This window comes from Pelodiscus sinensis, chromosome 5 (genome assembly GCF_052426305.1).
Source record: "Pelodiscus sinensis isolate ZL-2025 chromosome 5, ASM5242630v1, whole genome shotgun sequence".
In the NCBI taxonomy this organism is placed as follows: Eukaryota; Metazoa; Chordata; order Testudines; family Trionychidae; genus Pelodiscus; species Pelodiscus sinensis.
Genome location: NC_143056.1, coordinates 15,636,657 through 15,659,337, shown reverse-complemented (window position 1 = coordinate 15,659,337; position 22,681 = coordinate 15,636,657). Strand labels below are relative to the sequence as shown.

The window sequence follows — 22,681 nt, the reverse complement described above, 5'->3', positions numbered from 1 at the left end:
GTTCAAGTGATAAATGAGGGTGCACAAGGACAGAGACTACTTCTATCAGCATTCATTTCAAATCTCATCAGTCCTCCTCACCCATAACATGCATTCCTGTGACTGTTATTCAATTTGAGGTTGAAAAACACTTTGGCCCAGACAACTTCAATTTTTCACAGTGGCAAGAGTAGACACTGCATTCTGTGAAATGTATAGGCCTACACTTTTACTCATGCTAATGCTCCTGTTTGGGCTTGCAGGATGGCTTTTATGTTTGAATGGGTGTGATGCAAAGGCAAGACTACTTACTGCTTGCAGAGTTTTGTTACATTCACAGTATCTTAACTTTCTCATGTTAGATCCCTTTTCACATTCCCTAGCAGCAAATGTGTCACATCTCCCAAACACTGTTCACATCATTGAATTGATTTCTGGTGCAACAAATCTATTTTTCTGGATCAATCCAGACTGAGAGGAAGGTCAGAGGGGCTGAGGAGGGGTGGAATTTGCTTGGACACCAATAAGAGACACACAGATAATTAAGTCACTACATTGTGATAAGTAGGGATTTTTGTTTTAAAACATGACTATTTTGCTTTTTTTATTTTCAGGTAAAGATCATCCATTTTCCAAGGTTTTACGATTAGCATTACAGAACAGAAGGGTTTTTTCACGTGTTTGTTTTTAAAGAAGGCAACAATACCTGCAAAATTGCAAGCCCTGGTCGGAATCCAGGGACTTTCTCCTTCATCTGAGCAACTTGAGTCTTCAGTCTCTCTCTTATTTGCCTGAGGTAGGGGTGAAAAAATAGAAGTTAACCAAGAAACTGAATTCTCATGGAACAGTAAGACAAGATTTACAGTATCTTTCCATGGCTAAAAGTCATGGTCCAGAAGCACCAAGTAACTTAGGTGCACAAGTCCCCAGTGACTTCCAATAGGACTGGTGCACTTCACATGGGGCTTTCAAAAACCCCACCCTATAATGCTAAGCCCTCTCATCCCTACAATAGTTGCATGACACTCACGAGACACGGGAAAGACAAAAAGGTTTCAAGTATGTAACTGAAATTCCAGACAGTCACAAAGGCAGGTTGATTCCTTTCCCCCAAAATGTTTGTTGCATCATGCAATCAAAGCCCACCTGTCTGCAGCCCACTCCGTTCAGTACCTTACCAACCAGTTTCAGGGGAGAACATGATCTGAACAGATTAAAGTTAGTCACAATATAAGGAGGTCTCTCAGGCCCAGATCCTCAAAGGTATTGGAGTAACTAACTGCAAGAGAAATCCATGGGAATTAAGTGAGGAACAGGCCTAAATGTGCAGCTACTGGCAATAGGATGGATATCCCAGTTACTGATGATGGCCAAGACAATGATTCAGCTACCAAGATCAACACCCATCTTCATGGCCTAGGACTTTAGTCCTTCATCCAGATGCTGGGTAAAAGATTAAGTTTACAGGCGTTTCACCTGGTACACTCAGAGTTTTCCTAGGTCTGCCTAGTTACATTTGCTCTAAGTTATACAGCTTCTCATTAAGCCCCATGTAGGTTCTCAGGGCTGCAGCAGGGAGAGATGCTCTCCCCAAACCTGCCTTGGCCAGAGGAGAGGCACCTCTTTCCCCAGCCCAGAGTTTCATTCAGTACCTTACCAACCAGTTTCAGGGGCGAAAGGGAAGCAGCCAGCACAGCAAGTCTGGCATCTAGGCTCGGGGCCATTGGGTACCCTGAGCACCAAGTGGTGCTTGCAAGTGAGAGCAACCACCGAGACCCATGCCCCTCCCACTCCATACCAGGAGCTGGATCTGCTGGCTGCTTGCAGGGCACAACGCGGGTCCCGGGATAAGCAGGCATTAGGCAGTCTTCCTTTAGTGCCACTGCTCAGGGGTCTCCCAGGTTAGCCTGAGCCCCAAACTCCTACCCCACCCTGAATCCCCCCCTTCCCAGAGCCAGCTCTTCCACCACAAGCTCCCCATCCTCGGCCCTGCCCAAAGTCCACATCCCCATTCCAGAGCCCATACTGCCTTCTGCACCCCAATTTCTAGACCTGAGCCCCTTGCCAATCCAAGAGCCCTCTCTTGCACCCCGAACCCCTCATCTCCTCTTTCACCCCAACCCTTTGCCTTAATCCATAATCTACTCCTGTATTCCCAATCCCCTTTTATATTCCCAATCCCTTGGTTTGAGCCCCCCTCTGGACCCTAAACCCCTCATCTCCAGCCCCACTCCAGGGCCCTCACATCCTCCCATGCCCCAACTACCTGCTCCAGCCTGAAGCCCCCATTCAGAGCATAATCCCGAGCCCCATCCCTGCCACAAACTGTCTGTGGGCAGAATGACTTCCGTTCTGTGATGCATCCCCTCCAGACAGGAGTACGTAACGAAAGTCATTCCGCACACGGACATAAAAAATTAAAGGAGACACTGCTGCCTAGTAGCTAGTTCTCGCCAAGTGGACATGTATGCTCAAATTCACAGTTTTTCCCACAGGGAGGTCTGTGGATTTCAAATATCTGATGAATTAAACACACAGAACTCTATTACGTGTGCGTCTACCGCCACGGATACCATACAGGGGAGAAGAATGCTGTGCAGTTCTCAAACGAAGACCAGCATTTCTCTAGCTGACCGGGTGTTGCGGGAGTCAGTTTGTAAATGTCTGTGAAGTGCCCACATACCAAGGAGATGGGCGTTACCGGAAGAACACTAAATAAAATCAACAGGGACAAGGTCACCCTTAAGAGGAACTCTGCTATGTCTCAAACACATGATCATGCAGGGCCAGAGCATGAGTCACCGCTCCAGCTCCAATACCCCACTCTTATGGCAATGGGAAGGAGCTCATGCAATGTGACAGCATGGCCATCAGCATAGCACCTGCCTGCGGAGGCCAGAGGCAGAAAGGAGCATGGACAGAGTGCACTGAACTCCTGCAACCAGGGCCAGCTGGAATCACCCCTGAGGTGTTTCTAACTTGCACCAGAGAGGAACAAATCAGGCTGCTGCTGTCTCCAAGATCCTGCAACTTTTCCAGTCTGCTTGAGCTCAGGTGCACCCAAAGGTCTGGCTGAACTCTTGAAAGTCTCTCCACAGGAGACTTTTGTACAAGAGTTTTGTTTTCATTCCACTTTTATAATAATTGTTCTAGGTCCTGGCTTTCACACAGGCTTCCACACAGCCTGAATTACCAACTGTGTTGCTTTTAAAATACTCAACAACAGTTAGGCCCTGGGCTACTGCAACATTGTTTTTTAAGCTGATCAGATTCATCTAATTATTTCTTTGTGCTTCATCTGTTTGAACCCCCAGTTGCCTATATGCACATTGAGACTGTAGGCTCTTTGGGGCAGGCACTGTCTCTTCCTTATGCCAAGACAGCAATAGTAGTGATGTGTATATTTAACCATTTAACTGAGTAAAGTTATATCATTTACCTGGTGAACCAATTAAGGGGAGCGGGGTTGGAGCTGCTTCAGCTGGCCCAGGGCTAGGGGTCAATGGTTAGGGTGGGTTAACCTATAAGACTAATGATTACCAGTTAATCCATTTAATATATTACATCTGTAATGCCTAGCATAACTGGCTTCTGGGTGCTATCATAGTAATAAAAAATGTGCTGGCACATTTACACTTGAAATTGCATTCATTTATATGCCCGTTCACCAGGTGGCATCAGTTGTGTCCACAGAAGGAAAAGGTTATTTTAGGAATACAAATACAGTAAAACCTGTATTATCCCACACGCTTGGGGATTAGGGCATTCCAGTTATCTAAAAATTCCAGTTATCCGAGGGTCCCATCAACCTAGGACAAACCAATGGACGATAATAGTAAAACTCAAGTTTTTAATATTGGTAGTTTTGTAGTGGGAGGCAGTTGGTCTCACATTTCTATTTTGAGTTAAAGATGATTAGTACTTCTTAAATAAAAAATTGTTAAGCCAATCATGGTAAACCAAGCCAGGCCTGTGCAACTGAATACGTGACAGTATTGTGGCTGGGGGCAATGCCAGTTAACAAAGTTTCTGGTTAACAGTGTGCCGGATAACAAAGGTTTCACTGTACAATACAAAATCAGGAGCCAGGGTTTACTCCAACTCACAGCATTAATTAAAAAAAATAAAATAAAGATTAGCACAATTTTCTCCTACAGCTATACAAGGAAGTAATGTGAGAAAACTCAACAGCATGCCAGTTCCTACTGCCTGCTAAGCACCAATAGTCATTTGTCAGAAGGCCATCTAGTGTTTGCAAAACACAACTGCACTGTTTTGGTTTCAAGCAAAAGTAAAAGCCATGCACCCAAAAGTTTATTTAACAAAGAGAATTATAACAAGGATTACCTGGAAGACATTTTTTTATGTTTAAAGCTACAGACTTAATTACAAATAAACACAATTTTTAAAAATATTGGGGAAAAACAGTTCTTATAGACTGAGGGCTCTGAATATATTATTGATGTGGAATTCTTTTGCTTTTAAAATAAAAACTAAAATACTTTGCAGTTCACTTTGAATGAGAGATATTCTGCAGTAGCTTTACTACGTAAGCATTAAGAATTCTTCCATCAACCTGACTGCTTCTACACTGGGGGTTAGCTCTACCTGAATAAAGCACAAAATTGTTCACAGTGCTTAGTGAGGTAGTTGCATAAATCTAACTTTTAAGCATGAACCAGACATAAATCAGTTGTCAGACAGGGAGAGCATTAACCAAGGGAATAGAGCCTGCGACTAAAAGGCAAGGACAGCCTCGGTTTTACCCGATTTGCTATTTGATCTTGGGCATGTCGCAAAGGGCATGTCTACAATTACAAGAAGACTGACGCTCTGGAGGTCGATCTTCTAGCATTCTATTTACTGGGTCTATTATAGACCTGATAAATTGAACATTGTGGGCACCCCTGCCAGCACTCAGTGCTCCTCCTTCTGCGAGGAGTGTTTACTCCTGTCAACCTCGCACTGTGTAGACACCACCACTGGACTTAAGGTAAGCAGAATCCAGCTACACATTTTAGTACCTGGTGTTGCGTACCTTGAGCCAACCTTGCCTGTTCGGCTACGTCTACACTGGCCCCTTTTCCGGAAGGGGCATGTTAATTTCAGAAGCCGTAATAGGGAAATCCACGGGGGATTTAAATATCCCCCACGGCATTTAAATAAAAATGTCCGCCTTTTTTTCCGGCTTTTAAAAAAGCCGGAAAAGAGCGTCTACACTGGCCCCGATCCTCCGGAAAAAAAGCCCTTTTCCGGAGGATCTTATTCCTACTTTGAAGTTGGTCTAAATCAGTTATAAATATATTTGGACACAACATGTATACTTGGTGTTATGTTCCTGTTCAAATTTTTTGAACTTAAAAGTTGACAGACAACCTTTATTACCAATAATATGTAATGTACTTTACAATGTTCCTGACATATATTTCAGCTTCCTGGATTTTTTTTTCATCTGGCCTTCAGATATGAAAGGCAGAGTGATTAAACACCAGTTTAGATTTGTCATCCATGTGATGAAATGAAAAGTATGCCATTTGCAATAAACTTTGCATAAAATAGTTAATTTGCATTTAATTTTAATGGTTCAAAGAATGGCAGGCAAAATGGTCGGCCCTCACGCATGTTCACTTCATCAAATCTGGCCCTCTTTGAAAAAAGTTTGGACACCCCTGCCCTAGATGAGCAAGATATAAAAGGAGCAATCAAGGACGATAAAGCCATTGCGGATAAACTAAATGATTTTTTGCTTCAGTCTTCACGGCTGAGGATGTTGGGGAGATTCCCGAATCTGCACCGTCCTTTGTGGGTGATGAATCTGAGGAACTGTCCCGGATTGAAGTGTCATTAGAGGAGGTTTTGGAACAAATAGAAAAACTTAATGGTAACAAATCTCCGGGACCGGATGGCATTCATCCAAGGGTTCTAAAATAACTCAAATGGGAAATTGCTGAGCTATTATCTGTGGTTTGTAACCTATCCTTTAAATCGGCTTCCGTACCTAATGACTGGAAGGTAACCAACGTGACACCAATATTTAAAAAGGGCTCTAGAGGCGATCCTGGCAATTACAGACTGGTAAGTCTAACTTCAGTACCGGGCAAATTAGTAGAAACAATAGTGAAGAATAAAATTGTGAAGCATGTAGAAGAACATAATTTGTTGGACAAAAGTCAACATGGTTTCTGTAAAGGGAAATCCTGTCTTACTAATCTGTTAGAGTTCTTTGAAGGGGTTAACAAACATGCGGACAAGGGGGATCCAGTAGATATAGTATTCTTGGATTTTCAGAAAGCCTTTGACAAGGTCCCTCACCAAAGGCTCTTGTGTAAATTACATGGCCATGGGATAAGAGGGAAGGTCCTTTCTTGGATTGAGAACTGGTTAAAAGACAGAAAACAAAGGGTAGGAATAAATGGTAAATTTTCAGATTGGAGAGGGGTAACTAGTGGTGTCCCCCAAGGGTCAGTCCTGGGACCAATCCTTTTCAACTTATTCATAAATGATCTGGAGAAAGGGGTAAACAGTGAGGTGGTAAAGTTTGCAAATGATACCAAACTGTTTAGGATAGTCAAGACAGAAGCAGACTGTGAGGGACTCCAAGAAGATCTCACCAAACTGAGTGATTGGGCAACAAAATGGCAAATGAAATTTAATGTGGATAAGTGTAAAGTAATGCACATCGGGAAAAATAACCCCAACTATACATACAGTATGATGGGGGCAAATTTGGCTACGACAAATCAGGAAAGAGATCTTGAAGTTATCGTGGACAGTTCTCTGAAAACTTCCACGCAGTGTGCAGCGGCGGTCAAAAAGGCAAATAGGATGCTAGGAATTATTAGGAAAGGGATAGAAAATAAGACCCAGAATATTTTACTGCCCCTGTATAAAACTATGGTACGCCCACATCTTGAATACTGTGTACAGATGTGGTCTCCTCACCTCAAAAAAGATATTTTGTCCTTAGAAAGGGTTCAGAAAAGGGCAACTAAAATGATTAGGGGTTTGGAACGGGTCCCATATGAGGAGAGGTTAAAACCACTGGGACTTTTCAGTTTAGAGAAGAGGAGACTGAGGGGGGATATGATAGAGGTCTATAAAATCATGAGTGGTGTGGAGAGGGCAGATAAAGAAAAGTTATTTATTAGTTCCCTAAATAGAAGAACTAGAGGACACCAAATGAAATTAATGGGTAGCAGGTTTAAAACTAATAAAAGAAAGTTCTTCTTTACACAGCGTGTAGTCAACCTGTGGAACTCCTTGCCAGAGGAGGCTGTGAAGGCTAGGACTATAATAGAGTTTAAAGAGAAGCTAGATAATTTCATGGAGGTTAGGTCCATAAAAGGCTATTAGCCAGGGGATAAAATGGTGTCCTTAGCCTCTGTTTGTCAGAGGCTGGAGAGAGATGGCAGAAGACAAGTCGCTTGATCGTGTCTTCGGTCCACCCTCTCTGGGGCACCTGGTGCTGGCCACTGTCGGCAGACAGGATACTGGGCTAGAAGGACCTTTGGTCTGACCCAGTACAGCCGTTCTTATGTTCTTATGTAAACTAATTTAAAGATAATTTCTACACCACAAGTAGGGATGTATGAGACTAGTCAACTATTCAATAAGCAGAAACTTATTGGATAGTCGACTAGCGATGTGACTAGTCGCTTCCCCACTCTTGCTACCTCTGTCAGAGAGAGGCAGCAAGGGGAGAGCAGGAGCCGGCTTAAAAGCTGGTTCCGCCCAGTTCTGTCTCTGTGAGGGGTAGGGGAGGTAGAGGCATAGTGGAAACAGCCCAAGCAGGGCTCTTGTATATTTCAAAAGCAGAAGCCCAGCAGGGAGCAGGACCAACAGGGGAGTCCCACACTGGCCCTGCCCTCCCTGCAATGCCTGAGCCATTGAAATGTACAAGAGGCTCCCCCTCTTTCCATTGCTTCTGCTTTTGAAATATACAAGAGCCCTAATGGGGCTCTTGTACATTTCAAAAGGAAGCTCCCACACTCCCTGACGGGCTTCTGCTTTTGAACTGTAGCAAGAGCCTTGCAGGGCTCTCCCTACAGTTCAAACGCGGAAGTGCCCTTATAGACTAAAATAGTTGATGGAAATCCCATCAACTATTTGATACGTTAATTCAGCAGTTCTCAAACTTTTTGGGCTCCGGAGCTCTTTACATGCATAAAAATTTATGCGGAGCCCCAGCAGTCCACTGATCGTATGTGTTGTATCTATTGATGTTTCCAGTTTGTCAACCTCGTGGAGCCCCTGAAGACCAGGGCTCTGCGGAGCACAGTTTGAGAAACACTGAGTTAATTAATCTAAATTTAACATTCCTAAGTGCAAAGGCAGGGTCAGGAACCACATTCCACAACAGAGAGCCCTGGCAGAAGGAAAGAAGACTACAAGTGTCAAAAGCCTGAGGAAAACAGGGAGGCAGATAGCAAGATGCCAAAAGTGAGAAACTCAACCCCTTGAAATGTCCTCATACTAGTGAGGACACTCTTAAAAAGCGGCCGGTGAGCACTGTGTAACTATCACACAGTTCTAACTCTGTTAGGTGTGGATTCAAATTGTATTTGTGTTACAGATATATGAAACAGTAATCCAGGCTCTCTCTACAACTGGCCTTTTCTGAAGATTCCCCATTTTGTTGATTATGAGCATAGAACAACCATTGTGTCACTTAGATCTGCTCTAAACAGGATTAAACATGATAGCTGTACTTCCAGACAGCATTTTTAACACATGTAGGAGATTTTCAGAACAAATTCAGGGTAGGTAAAGCTTGAGTTTTGAAGTGATTTCCAGCACAAATTATGAGCCCTAGTCCAGAGTGATTCCAACAGAGAATGACTAAGGAAATTAGTTTTGAGCATTTGTTACGAATTATATTCAGAGCACCTTCATTCCAGCGAAGTATTTCAATATACCAACTAAAACTTCTATTAGTTACTATCTGTGAGGAAGTGGGGAGTTTGGAGGAGTGAAAAGGGGGGGCTGTATGCAACGGGGGCACTCAGTGCCCGCATGTTACTGGTTTAATGTGACAAGGGGGAGGGAGTTTCAGAGAACAGCCCACAAGTGGAGTCCCAACGACTGGTGACCTGGTGACAGGCCAACCCAGCTCAGAGGACACAACCGGTTCCGGCCAGATGACAGACAATGGGCGGCAGAGGGGAGACCCCGGCGACTGACCCAGCTGGTCTCCGCAAGAGGAGAACATTGGACGGAGGAGCGGAGAGGTGGAGAAGAGAGGGGCCCAGGCAACCCTGTTACCTGGAGAGAAGACAATGGGCAGGGGAGGGGCTGTTGCTGGGGATATTGGAGACTGCTGGCAGACTGTGGGACTGTTCCGGACAGAGAGCAGAACAGGCAGGACTCACCTAGCTGCAGAGGAGATGGACGTGTGGGGCTGAGGGCCCAGGTCTACAGGTCAGAGATCCTTTGCTGCGCTCAAAGCTCAATGAGCCCTCCTGTTTTGTGCTGGCTGAGTCACTCTGGTCTAGAGAACAGGGGGGCACTATTCCCTGTGGGAGTGGAGGCCCCGGGGGTCCAGAGGGAGTGGACCCCTCGAGGGGGCTCACGGTGGAAGCAGGCAGCCTGACAGCCCTGAGAGGCGCTGTCCTGGAGGCAGGGGGTGGACCCTCTCAGGTGAGACTGGGCGCCGCAAGAGAGGGTTACTGCACTGGAGTGGACTCCCTGAGAAAGGGCTGTCATACTGCTGCTGGAATGGAGTGAGCTCCCTGAGAAAAGGCTGCCGCACTGGAGAGGATGGATGGGCTGAGCCTGGGCATGACCTGTGAGCTGTGACACTACCCACGGGTGTTTTTAAAATACTATTCCCATTCCCCTTATTAGCTATTATTTATTGTTTAAAGTAGGGCAATTCTACAGCCCATGTGTCCTTCCTCCACATACTGCAGTAAAACCTAGCAATGAATTTGAAACAGGACAGTACAGGCAGTCCCCGGGTTACATGGATCCGACTTACCCCGGATCCCTACTTACAAACGATGTGAGGCAACCCCACACTAGCTGCTTCCTCCCAGCAGACCAGGGAGACGCGGAGCGGCTTTTCTCAACAGACACCTCAGCTTGAGAATAAAGGACCGAGGGAAGTGAGGTGTGGGAGAATAAAAAACTGAGCTCTGGAGAAATGTTGGGCTAGAGTTTCCCCTACAATATGTACCAGTTCCGACTTACATACAAATTCAACTTAAGAACAAACCTACAGTCCCTATCTTGTACGTAACCCGGGGACTGCCTGTATACCTAACTGAGGCCTTGCCTATACTTACCTGGAGATCAATGCTCCATGGTTCAATTTAGTGGGTTTAGTAAGGACCCACTAAATCAAACCCTGATGGTGACCCTGTTGATTCAGGTAATCCGTGGGGTTGTGAGGAGCAAGGGAAGTTGACAGGAGAGTTTCTCTTGTCAACCTCCCTCAGCGTGGCTGCTGCAGACATTCAATTTAAGGTATGTTGACTCCACAATCTATTCTTGTAGTCAGAGTTGCAAATCTTAAAATCAAATGACTCCCTTGGTGTAGACCTGTCCTAAGAACATAAAATGGCCTAAATCGGTCAGGCCAATGGTCCATCTAACCCGGTATCCTGTCTCCTAATAGGCTCTATCTACACTGCAAGTTTTTGCGGCAGACAATATGCTAACGAGGAACTCTTTAGCATGAGTTGTGATGTCATTAGCATATTTTCTGCCAATGCTTTTTACGCAAGGGGTTTTTGCGCAAAAAGAAGCAATGTAGCCATTTCCGTTTGGTGCAAAAAAAGCCCCTTTTGAGCAAGATCCTTATGCCTCTCCCTCTCCAAAAACCTCTTCCGCAAAAAGGATAGGAAGAGAAAATGCAAATGAGCACAATGTATGCAAATGAGCACTATTTGCATTTTCTCTTCTAGAAAAAGCTTGTAGTGTAGCCATAGCGTAACTGGTTACAAGTAAATCTTAAAATTACTAAACCTAACAAAATATTTAAATTTCCTTTGTGCTTTTGCCAGTACTTTGAGAATAATTAGCTGGATTTCTCTCTTGATAGTAGTAACAGTGGGTCTTTCACACAGCAAGCATGAAGATAAAGACATTTAAAAAGAAGAAAATGCTATTCTAAAACCAAAATAATTGGGAGGTGGATTGCAGGGTAGTTATAGCACCTGAAACTAATTTACTTCAACTTTTTTAAAAACTGAGTTGAGTGTTCTTTTAACTTTCACCTCACCCTTTGCACATTCACTGTACCTAGGATCTTCCACTAAAAGTAGAATTGTGCAGCTGTCATCTGATTCTCCTAGTCTGCAAATATTTGACTGGCCTCCAAATGCATTATTTCTCTGATAAAAGCATAAAGCCATGACATTACAGAAACCATGTGACTACCACACACACCCCCCCCACTAGACAAAATCCTGACTTTGCAAGCTATGATAGAACTGAGTTCCTTATATATAAATAATCATTGACAGTTGTAAGAAAATCCTGGGGAAACCCCCCCCCCACACCCACACATCTTTTTTCTACTGACAGGCATTTACTGGGCCTGAGATCGAATGTTTTGATTGCCCCAAGAGACTTTCATTCCTGAACTTTGTCTCATTGTCAAGTGTGATCATAATTCTTCATTATAACTAGGGATGTGAAGGACTAATAAACTAGTTGTTCCCCCTCCTTGCTGCCTCTATCAGAAAGAGGCAGCAAGTGGGGGGGGGGGGGTATTTCAAAGCCGCAGCATCACGGGGAGCCTGGGGCTAGATCCCAGGCTCTATGCAGCACTGCCACTTTGAAACGCTGCAGGGACCTCAGTGTCAGGCTCCTCAGAGCATTTCAAAGCAGCAGCGCTGTGGAGCCCGGGATCAGCCGGAATCCCCAGCTGATCCCGGGCTTCATACATGCTTTCGCCTTTGAAATGTAGCAACAGCCCTAGGACAAAATGCATCAACTATTCAATCAATCAATATTTAACATCCTTGGTTATAACATTTCTTTACAGGCTTCAGAGAGAGCAAGTAACAAGATATGGAGCAACTTTCCACAACCTCCTTCATTTGAAAAGTTCTAGCTAAAATCTGATCCCATCCACCCTAAAATGTTTTCTACTGGTTTTGCTACATTTGACCACACTCATGGCAAGAGTAGAGAACATGGGAGAGAGGAGAGTTGTTTTCATGTACAACCTGAATTATTTGCAATACCACTGCTGGAAAATCAATTAGGCTAGAAACCCATTTATAAAACGTGGCAGGGTGATTTGCTCTTTTCCATTCTTTTCCTAGGCTAGTTAAGAGGACCAGTTGCCCCATATACATGTAGCTTTAAACCTAGACAAAATAAAAGGACAGAGTAACTGGCAGTGTTGTAATAGCCGTACTGGTTCCAGGATATTAAAGAGGCACAGTGGGTGAGGTAATAACTTTTGAAGTTGGTCCAATAAAACATTATCTTACCCTCCTTCTCTCTCTTGTAAGGGTGATGATCAGTGGTACAAATTACTAAGGAAGTGGCATATTTTCCATATCTTGATGCCATCACATTAAGACTGGATGCCTTTCTGGAAAATACAGTCTAGCCCAGGGCTACTCAAATGTGGCCTGCATCTTGTTTGTTTGCAGCCCGCAGTGCGGTTTGGGTTTACATGGGGTTCAATATGTGGCACATGGGTGGGATCCTTCGAACATGGCTTCCACTGGGAACACACAACAGACAGGTATGAGGTGTCCATGTTTCTAGTACCCAGGGAAGAGGTGCTAGGAGCACCAGGACATTGTGGGCAGTGCTTGGTATTCATGTATTCAATGTGAAAGAAGCTATTTGCGTATATTTGCATGTATATGCAACCACACTTAAGTTGCCGCCCTCAGCATGTGCTGAGAGTATCTTTGTGGCCCCTGGGGCTTCCAGAGTTGAGTATCTCTAGATCAGCCGTGGCCAACCCGTAGCTCGGGAGCTGCATGCGGCTCTTGCCCCCCAAAAGTGCGGCTCAAGAAGCCGCTCCTGTGTCCCCGCAAACAGCCCTCACTCCCCGCCGGCTCCCCTCCGTGCTTACCGGGTTAGAGCTGCAAGGCTTTAAAAATGGAGCACAAGATAGCAGCCGTCTTAAAGGGGCAACCTCCTTTTTAATTTTTTTTTGCTCGACAATTCTGTTCCGGGGGGTGGTGGTGGGAGGAATGTCTTTTCGCTTGACAATTCTGGTGCGGCTCTTTGCATTTTTTCTGCCACTGTTTTGGCTTTCTTTGTTAAGAGGGTTGGCCACCCCCGCCCTAGACTCTAGCCAAACACGTCACACAGTAAAACCAGCACAAATTACTGGGCTCCGTACATGGCTAACTCGATTAAATTCTATGGCCTGTGATATACAGGTCAAACCAGATCAAATCGTCTGACCTTCTGGCCTTACAATCTGTGAAACGCTACCGATGGCTGAGCTGGGACAAGTGGCTTGGTTATTTGGTGTGAACAGCCAGGACTTTAACTGCAAAACATAAAGAAGAATTCAGTAACAACTATGTGGTTAGAAAAATCAGTAACTCCAAATAAAAACCCTTGCCTTTGTGTTACTGTACTAATGGACTATAGGAGTGAAAAGTTTGAGCTATGACAAAAAGGACTTTTTTTTTTTTTCTTGTTTGGCATTGGTTAAGAGGGTAGCTCCTGTAGTGAGGCACTGTACAATGATTCAGGAGTTCCCATCTCTGCTACAAATCTCCTGTGTAACCCTGGCCAACTATTTCTATACTTTAGTTTACCATCTGTACAATGGGAATCATTCTTTCTACAACACTTGTCTGCCTTTTCTATGTAGATTGTAAGCTCTTAAGGAAGAAGTACCTCTTGCTAGGTGTCTGTACAGCAGCTGACAGTGCAGGGTCCTGATTTCAGCCTAGTTGCCACTGAGACAAAAATAAACTGGGGATCTGGGATCCCCATGGACAGGAGCTACTACCAGAGCAGCCTCTGTTTGTGGCCAGGCCGGACTGCAGCAGACAGGGGCTGCTGGACCCAATGAGAGCTGGGACTGAGCAAGCCCGACTCAGTCTTGGCTTATGCCAGGTCTGGGACCTACCACCATTGCCTGCCCACCTCGCTCTTACTACATTTAAACTGCAGAGCCGCAGCGGGGGTTAACTTTCCCTGTCGACTAATCATGTAGTCGATAAAAATTCTATTAACTACACAATTGATGAATTACCCACCTCTTACCATCCCTAGTCCTGAGGGTGCCGGACCAGAGAAGTCCAAACTGTAGCAGGTTTTGTCTTTAAAATAAATACTGTATTATAACTACAGTTAATGTACACAGGGGAAAAAATACGTATACCCATTGTATCAAACTAGACACCAGCAGAATTATTTTCAATACTCCACTCTTTTTAGAGACATCTAAATCAATTTAATGCTGCAATTATTATTGTCCATGAGGATCTGCTACAATTCAGGACCAGTTTCTGTGCCAAAGGTAAGAGCAGTCTGCAGCAGTAACAACATGCAAACCTCCTCAGTTTTACCACTAGATTATGAAGGCATTAAGTGTAAAATTCTGAAAACGTAGACTTTCAGAGGACCGTAACCATGATGCAAAGTTCCAAATCTGCAAATGACTCACTTAGATATGTTCCGTATGTCAACATTTTCTGAAGTAGTGTCTGATTTTGGATGCTCAACTCAAGACGCTTTTGGCCTAATTTCATACCCAATTCCAATCCCAGCAAATGGGAGCTGCAACAGCATAGCACCTGGAAAAAAATCAGGCCCAAAGTTTCACTCCAGATTAAGGATGTTAAATTTAGATTAATCAACTAATCGAATAGTTGATGGAATCTGCATCGACTATTCAATTAATCGATAAGGGCACCTCCGCCTTTGAAATGTAGGAAGAGCCCCACCAGCTCCTGCTAAATTTCAAAGGCAGAAGAGCTGCAGGGAGCACAGGGTCACTCTGGCTACATTTCAAAGGTAGAATCACCACCAGTTCCCCATTGTGCCCCTGCGTCCCCCCGGAGACAGTGCTGAGGGGAACTGGCTTTTAAGCTGGCTCCCCCCAGCACCGGCTCCTGCTCCTCCTCATTGCTGCTTCTCTCTGATAGAGGCAGCAAGGAGAAATGACTAGTTGAGTCACTAGTTGAGTATATGCTTATCAGATAGTCGACTAATCACACTTACATCCCTACTCCAGATCAGAGGTAATGTTTGACTTAAGCAACTGTGTCTTGGATTCCACAACTTTAAAATAGAGCTAGTATGTTACAGCCCTTTGAAGAGGTAAACACTACTTAGTTTAGGTTTAGTACTAAACTTTTAAAGTAGTAAGGGAGAACATTTAGCTCTTTCATTCCACTTGTATATTTAGCAATAGTAAGACAGACAAAAGATAAAGGAAGAAAGCAAACTAAAGATAAAAATAGTCTTGCATAAACCTACATTTTCCACCTATTGAAATTCAGAAAGGGACCTAGAAGCAGAGGGGAATTTTTGAAACCAAGAAGGGATTTCACCTTTCAAACATTTAGGCAGATGACTTACCTCAGTATAAGGACTGATACTAAGGTTGTTAAAGCAAAATACAGGACTATGTAGCACTTTAAAGACTAACAAGATGGTTTATTAGATGATGAGCTTTCGTGGGCCAGACCCACTTCCTCAGATCAAATAGTGGAAGAAAATAGTCACAACCATATATACCAAACAATACAATTAAAAAAAAATGAACACATATGAAAAGGACAAATCACATTTCAGAACAGGAGGGGGATGCAGGGGGGGGGGGGGAGGAAGGAAGGAAGGTAAGTGTGAATTAATTATATTAGAGGTGGGGAGAGTTAGATGTCTGTGAGCTAATGGTATTAGAGGTGATAATTGGGGAAGCTATCTTGGTAATGGGTAAGATAGTTTGAGTCTTTGTTCATTCCTTCCCGGAGAGTGTCGAATTTTAACATGAATGACAGTTCAGAGGATTCCCTTTCAAGTGCAGATGTAAAAGGTCTTTGTAGCAGAATGCAGGTGGTTAAGTCATTGAGAGAGTGTCCTTTCTGGTTGAAATGGCAAGAAACTGTTTTTTCTTTGTGATCTTGTCTGAGATCTGTTTTGTGGGCATTAATCCTTTGGCGAAGTGTCTGAGATGTTTGTACATAGCAGACGGACACTTATCTTACCCATTACCAAGATAGCTTCCCCAATTATCACCTCTAATACCATTAGCTCACAGACATCTAACTCTCCCCACCTCTAATATAATTAATTCACACTTACCTTCCTTCCTTCCTCCCCCCCCCCCCCCCCGCATCCCCCTCCTGTTCTGAAATGTGATTTGTCCTTTTCATATGTGTTCATTTTTTTTTAATTGTATCGTTTGGTATATATGGTTGTGACTATTTTCTTCCACTATTTGATCTGAGGATGTGGGTCTGGCCCACGAAAGCTCATCATCTAATAAACCATCTTGTTAGTCTTTAAAGTGCTACATAGTCTGGTGTAGCTGAAGCAAAATACAGGACTAACACGGCTACATTTCTATTACTAAGGTTGTTAAAGAGAGACCAATCGTGTACTCGATACGATTTGTATCAAGTACATGATTAGTTGATAAACTGCAGCGCTGCAGTCTAAATCTGGTAAGAGCCATTTGAGACAGTTTAGAGAAGAGCCACATGACTAATTAAATGATTAGAAAATGTGCTCCTTGAGTCTATTTAGCGAGAAGAGAAGACTATGGGGTAACTTGATTATAGATTATAATTATGTTCATGGGAAACAAATATTTAGTAATTAATAACACCATTTCGGTCTACTAGAGAAATGCCTGGAAACTAAAGCTAGACAAATTAAAATCAGCAATAAAGTGTAAATTTTTTAAAGTCAAGAATAATTAATCACTGGAACAACTTACTAAAGGTCAGAGTGCATTCTCCTTGATGGAACAATCTTCAAGTAAATAAGGACTGGAATATTTTTCTAAAAGATATGCTGCATGAATTATTTTGAAGAAGTTCTATGGACTGTGCCATACAAGAGCTCTGTCTATTCTGGTCTCAAAATTTATGAACCTATGGACCCTATAACTCCAGGTCAAATCCAGCAAGATCATTCTATGTATTGCACTTACAGAGCCCATTGTGGTAGACACTGCACATACATAGTATGTACAGTATGCATGAGGGATATAAGCAAGTAGTTGAATAGTCAACTACCTGATAACTACCCGATAAGCATATACTTAAGTCATTACTCAACTGACTGGTTCCCCTCCTTGATGCCTTTATCAAAGGCAGCAAGGGGGGGAGCAGGAACTGGTGCTTGCGGGGAGTCGACTTAAAAGCTAGTTCCCCCAAGCACCATCTGTGCAGGGAGACAAGGGAGGAAGAGGCACAGTAGGAGACCAGGAAGCCAGGAATCAGCTGTCATGGCTCATGCCCCTGCCTTTGAAATGTAGCAAGAGCGGACCATGCAGACATGCAGCAGGTATAGCGAGTACCCCCCTACTCCTTATCAACTAATCAATAGAAACCCCTTTCTACCGTACTCCTTCCTAGATAATGATTTCCCATTTTGTGTGTTCTTTTTCCTAAATGGAATACTTGGCATTTGAATTACATCTTATTTACCTCAGACTATTTCTCCAGTTTGTCTAGGTAATTTTGAATTATAATCATCCAAAGCACTTTCAACTCCTTCCAATTTGGTATCAACTGCAAACTTTATAAACTTACTCCGTGACTCTTGCTTATCACCTTATCATCTAGATCAGTGGTCCCCAACCTTTTCAGGTTGGCGGGCACCAGGGGGCGTGGCCGTTCGCCCGCCGGGCGCCAGGGGGCAGGGACACTTGCCCGCCCGGGGGCGGCCCCCCCCAGCCGCATGCCCGGGGGCGGGGCCCCGCCCCCCCCATAGCCACGCACCCGGGGTTGGGGGCCCCCCCCATAGCCACGCATCTGGGGTCCCCCCCCATAGCCACGCGCCCGGGGTCGGGGGCCCCCCCCATAGCCACGCGCCTGGGGCCGGCGCGCCCCCGTAAGCGCCGCGGGGCCAAGACCGGGGCCGGGGCCAGGGCACGCGCGGTGCCCCCGGGGGCGGGGCCAAGGCCGGAGCCGGCAAGGGCACGCTCGGCGCCCCCGTGGCCGGGACCGGCCATGCGCCCGGGGCTGGCACCTGCCAGCCCAGATTGCTCCGCGGGCGCATGTAAAGTGCCCGGCGGGCGCCATGGCGCCCGCAGGCACCATGTGGGGACCACGGATCTAGATGTTTGCAAACTGATTCCTTAATTATTTGCTCCATTATCTTTCCTGGCATAGCTGGTAAACTGACTAGTCTACAGTTTTCTGGGTTATCCTTATTCCCCACTTTATAGATGGACACTGTATTTGCCCTTTTCCAGTCTTCTGGAATCTCTCCCATATTCCATGATTTTTCAAAGAGGATAGCTAATGGCTCACACATCTCCTGTATCAGCTCCTTGAATATTCTAGGATGCACTTCATCAGGCTCTACTGTGTGCCAAGCTGAGAATGGGCGACAGGGGATGGATCCCTTGATGATCACGTGTTCTGTTCATTCACTCTTGGGTAGCTGGCATTGGCCATTATAGGAAGACAGAATGCTGGGCTAGATGGACCTTTGGTGTGACCCAGTATGGCTGTTCCACCCACACACCAGTGCTTACAATCCAAATATGTCACAAAAAACAAAAAGCAGATTAAACATTTGGGGGGAGAACAGCACAAGGTACCAGTTGTCACCATGTTAGGTTTAGCATCAGTGGTAGGGATGCAAATGGGTAACCAGTGAACTGCCGCCTGGCCAGAGCAGCCCCCACCCGCATGCTCCAGCGAGGCTAGGCCCAACACAAGCAGTGGGCTGCTCCAGTGCCCCCCATCCACAGCACAAGGGGCCGGTTAACTGATTAACCATACAGTTAAACTGTTAACATTTTAAGCAGGATTGTACATCCCTAATCAATGGCTAGAGCACAGCAGCAGCCCAGCCAAGCCAAGAGTGTGTAGGCAGCCAATGGGCATGGGAAGGGAGGGGGGATAATTTACCAGAAACCATCCCCACTATGCAGGCCTTGTAGTGCTCTATGCAGCACTACACGGCCCAACACTTTTTACAAATCCCCGGCCAGAAGTTTGCCCTTGGGCAGCACATTTCAAGGGGCGATTCTAAAGCACCCTTCACCCCTCCCCCTCACATTAACATCTAACACTCCCCCCCCCGCGAGCACGAGGAGCCTGGTTCAACCGACTTAGCTGGCAGGGCCCTGGAGCTAGAAACAACAGCGTTGGGGTTCCCGCTCCAGACCGGGCTCTCAGACCCGGCGCTCCCTGCCGGGTCCGCTTTCCCAGGCTCCGTCCCGTGGCTGGGCCAGGCCAAGAGGCAAGGGTTAGCGCCTCCCGTCCCCACCGCGCTGCACGGCTGAGCCGGGGGGGGGTGCCCAGAGGCTCCGCCAGCGGGGCGCGGGAGCAGGACGCCCCAAGCCCCGGCGAGCCGGGAGGAGAAGCAGCAATGCCTGGCTGGCCTGGCTCAGGAGGGCCGGGCTGCAGCGGGCAATCCAGACGCGCCTCCCAGGGACGCTGCTGCTGCAGCGCGGAACCCCCCCGGCGGCCCCGGGGTACGTACGCGGAGGCTGCTTTGCCGCAGATGACCTGCGCAGCCGGCATGGTGACCGCCCGGGCGCCCGCCGCCGCCGCGCTCCCCAAGGCTCCGATGGTGTATGCCAGGCGCGCCCCGCGTGGCCCAGGCTTCCGCGGCCGCTGCACGGACGGGGCGGGACCCTCCGACTTCGCCGCGCTCGCTCATAGGCCTCCCGAGGCCACGCGCCCGCCCATGCTGCCGGGCTCGGGGAGGGGGAGCGCGCGCTGCAGAACCCGGCTACACCTGCCCCCGGGGAGCTGCAAGGAGCGCGCGGCAGTGTCGGGCCTGTCCTTCCGGCGCTGGGCCTGGGAGGCGCCTTGGGGGCAGGCCTGCCTAGCCCCCGTCTCTGCACAGCTAACCAATGGATAATCCTGTGGCAGGAACCAAACTCACTGTAGGCAGGGGTTGCTGCACCTCTTTATGTGCTGCCTGGTCAGGCCTGTCCCCTCCTGAGCCTTGGAGGTGAGAGGGGTCCAGTACAATGCACTATGGTAAAATGCAGTGCAGGATTGCCATACTGTAGGGTTGTCAGGTGTCCGGTTTTCTACCACACAGTCTGGTATTTGCGCCCTCTGTCCAATAGAAACATTCAGAAAATACCAGACAGGTGCAATATCTGGTATTTTCTGAATTTCCGTCTGGATGCCAAACAGAAGCCTGGAGGGGGCGGGAGAGTGACTGGGAGACAGGGCTGTGGTTGGTGCCGGGAGCAGGAGCGGCCTGAGGCTGGTTGCGGCAGCTACCCCCCCCCCCCCAGGCGGGCCGCACAATCTGTGCCCCCGCCTGCATGTTCATCAATGGCTGCGACATCATGGCGTGCCCCGGCGCCCCATGATGTCATGATCAGGCACCTAGGCCAGCGGCGCTCTAGGCAACTGCCTAGTTTGCCTAGGCTCATGGGCCGCCCCTGGCTGGGAGCCCTGTGGTTGCGTGCAAAAGCGGGGCAGGGCGGGGCGTGGAAGGGGCAGTGGCTAGGACTCCCAGCCCCCACCCGGCTTCTGCACGCAACCAGAGGCTCCCAGTGCCAATCGCGGCCCCGCCTCCCAGCTGGGAACCTCAGGTTTTCACCCAGTTTCTACTAGAAACTAGAGGGAGTGCCTGCCAGGGGCATGGCCTGTTGGATTCTGGCTGCGGCCAGTGGCTGCACCCTTCTCCTCCCCCCCCCCAGTTCTGTTTCCTGCCCCCCTTCCTTCCATCCAGTCCATCCTCTCATCCAGGTCATTAAAGATGTTGAACAAAACCGGTCCTAGAACCGATCCTTGGCACACTCAGCTATAAACTGACCACCAACCTGACATCAAGCCATTGATCACTACCCGTTGGGCCCGACAGTCTAGCCAGCTTTCTACCATCTTACAGTCCATTTATCCAATCCATACTCCCTTAACTTGCTGGCAAGAATACTGTGGGAAACGGTATCAAAAGCTTTGCTAAAGTCAAGGTATATCACATCCACTGACTTTCCCATATCCACAGAGCCAGTTACCTATCATAGGAGCTAATCAGATTGGTCAGGCACGACTTGCCCTTCATGAATCCACTATTTCTGATCACTTTCCCCTCTTCCAAGTGCTTCAAAATGGATTCCTTGAGGATCCCCTCCATGATTTTTCCGGGGACTGAGGTAAGGTTGACCGGTCTGTAGTTCCCTGGATTGTCCTTCTTCCTCTTTTTAAAGATGGACACTACATTTGCCTTTTTCCAGTCATCCGGGATCTATTCCAATCTCCAAGAGTTTTCAGAGATAATGGTCAAAGGCTCCACAATGACAGTTGCCAACTCCCTCAGTGTGCTCGGATGCATTAAATCTGGACCCATGGATTTCTGTATGTTTAGCTTTTCTAAATAGTTCCTAACTTGTTCTTTCCCCACCAAGGGCAGTCCACCTCTTTCCCATACTGCGTTGCCTAGTGCATTTGTCTGGGAGCTGACCTTGTCCATGAAGACAGAGGCAAAGAAAGCATTGAGTACTTCAGCTTTTCCCACATCATCTGTCACTAGGTTACCTCCCTCATCCAGTAAGGGCCCTACATCCTCTCTGATCACCCTCTTATTGCTAACATGCCTGTAGAAACCTTTCATTACCCTTCACATCCCTTGCCAGCTGCAATTCCAATTGTGCTTTCACCTTCCTGATTACTCCCCTGCATTCTCAAGCAATATACTTATACTCCTCCCTAATCAGCAGTCCAAGTTTCCACTTCTTGTAAGCTTCCTTTTTGTGTTTAAGCTCACTATGGATGTCCCTGGTAAGCCAATCTGGTTGCCTACCATATTTGCTTTTCCACTGCACATCAGGATGGTTTCTTCCTGTGCCTTTAATAAGGCTTTAAAATACTGCCAGCTCTCCTGCACTCCTTTCCCCTTCATGTAAGCATCCCAGGGGATCCTGCCCATCAGTTAGTTCTCTGAGGGAGTCAAAGTCTGCTCTTCTGAAGTCCGGGTTGTGTATTTTGCTACTCTCCTTTCTTCCTTTGGTCAAGAGTCTGAAATCTACCATCTCATGATCACTGCTTCCCAGGTTGTCACCCACCTCTACTTCCCCTACTAGTTCCTCCCTGATTGTGAGCAGCAGGTCAAGCTGTGCATGGCCCCCGGTCGGTTTCTTCAGCACTTGTACCAAGAAGTTATCCCCAACATTCTCCAAAAACTTCCTGAATTGTCTGTGTACTGCTGTTTTGGTCTTCCAACAGATGTCAGGGTGATTAAAGTCGCCCATGAGAACCAGGGCTTGCGATCTCAAGTTTCTCTCAGTTGTCCAAAGTAAGTTTCATCTACCTCATCCACCTGATCCGGCGGTCTATAGCAGTCTCCAAACACAACATCACTCCTGTTGCTTCCACCTCTAAATTTAACTCAGACTCTCAACAGTCTTTTCTCCCTCTAAGTACTAGAGCTCCAAGCAATCATTCTGCTCTCTTACATACAATGGAATTCCTCCTCCTTTTCTCCCCTGCCTGTTCTTCCTGAACAGTTTATACCCTTCCATGAGATTGCTCCAGTCATGCGAGTCATCCCACCAAATCTCTTATTCCAATCAAATCATAGTTCTTTGACTGGGCCAGGGCTTCTAATTCTTCCT

General features: G+C 46.6%; 1 protein-coding gene across 2 annotated transcripts in view; it reads right to left on the bottom strand.

Annotated features, from left to right (window-relative positions):
* Nucleotides 1-19,892, bottom strand: part of MTHFD1 (methylenetetrahydrofolate dehydrogenase, cyclohydrolase and formyltetrahydrofolate synthetase 1) — a 75,921-nt gene extending 56,029 nt beyond the window's left edge. The window contains exons 1-2 of one of the 2 annotated variants that reach the window (XM_075926399.2): nt 19,585-19,892; nt 686-770 (exon numbers count right to left, since the gene is read on the bottom strand). In XM_075926399.2, the coding sequence (XP_075782514.2) occupies nt 686-770; nt 19,585-19,625 (126 nt within the window). In that variant the 5' untranslated portion in view covers nt 19,626-19,892. Of the gene's footprint in view, nt 1-685; nt 771-14,578; nt 14,699-19,584 lie in introns of those variants that run through there. The other variant, XM_075926400.2, reaches the window with a different exon arrangement.
* Nucleotides 19,893-22,681: the final 2,789 nt, after the last annotated feature.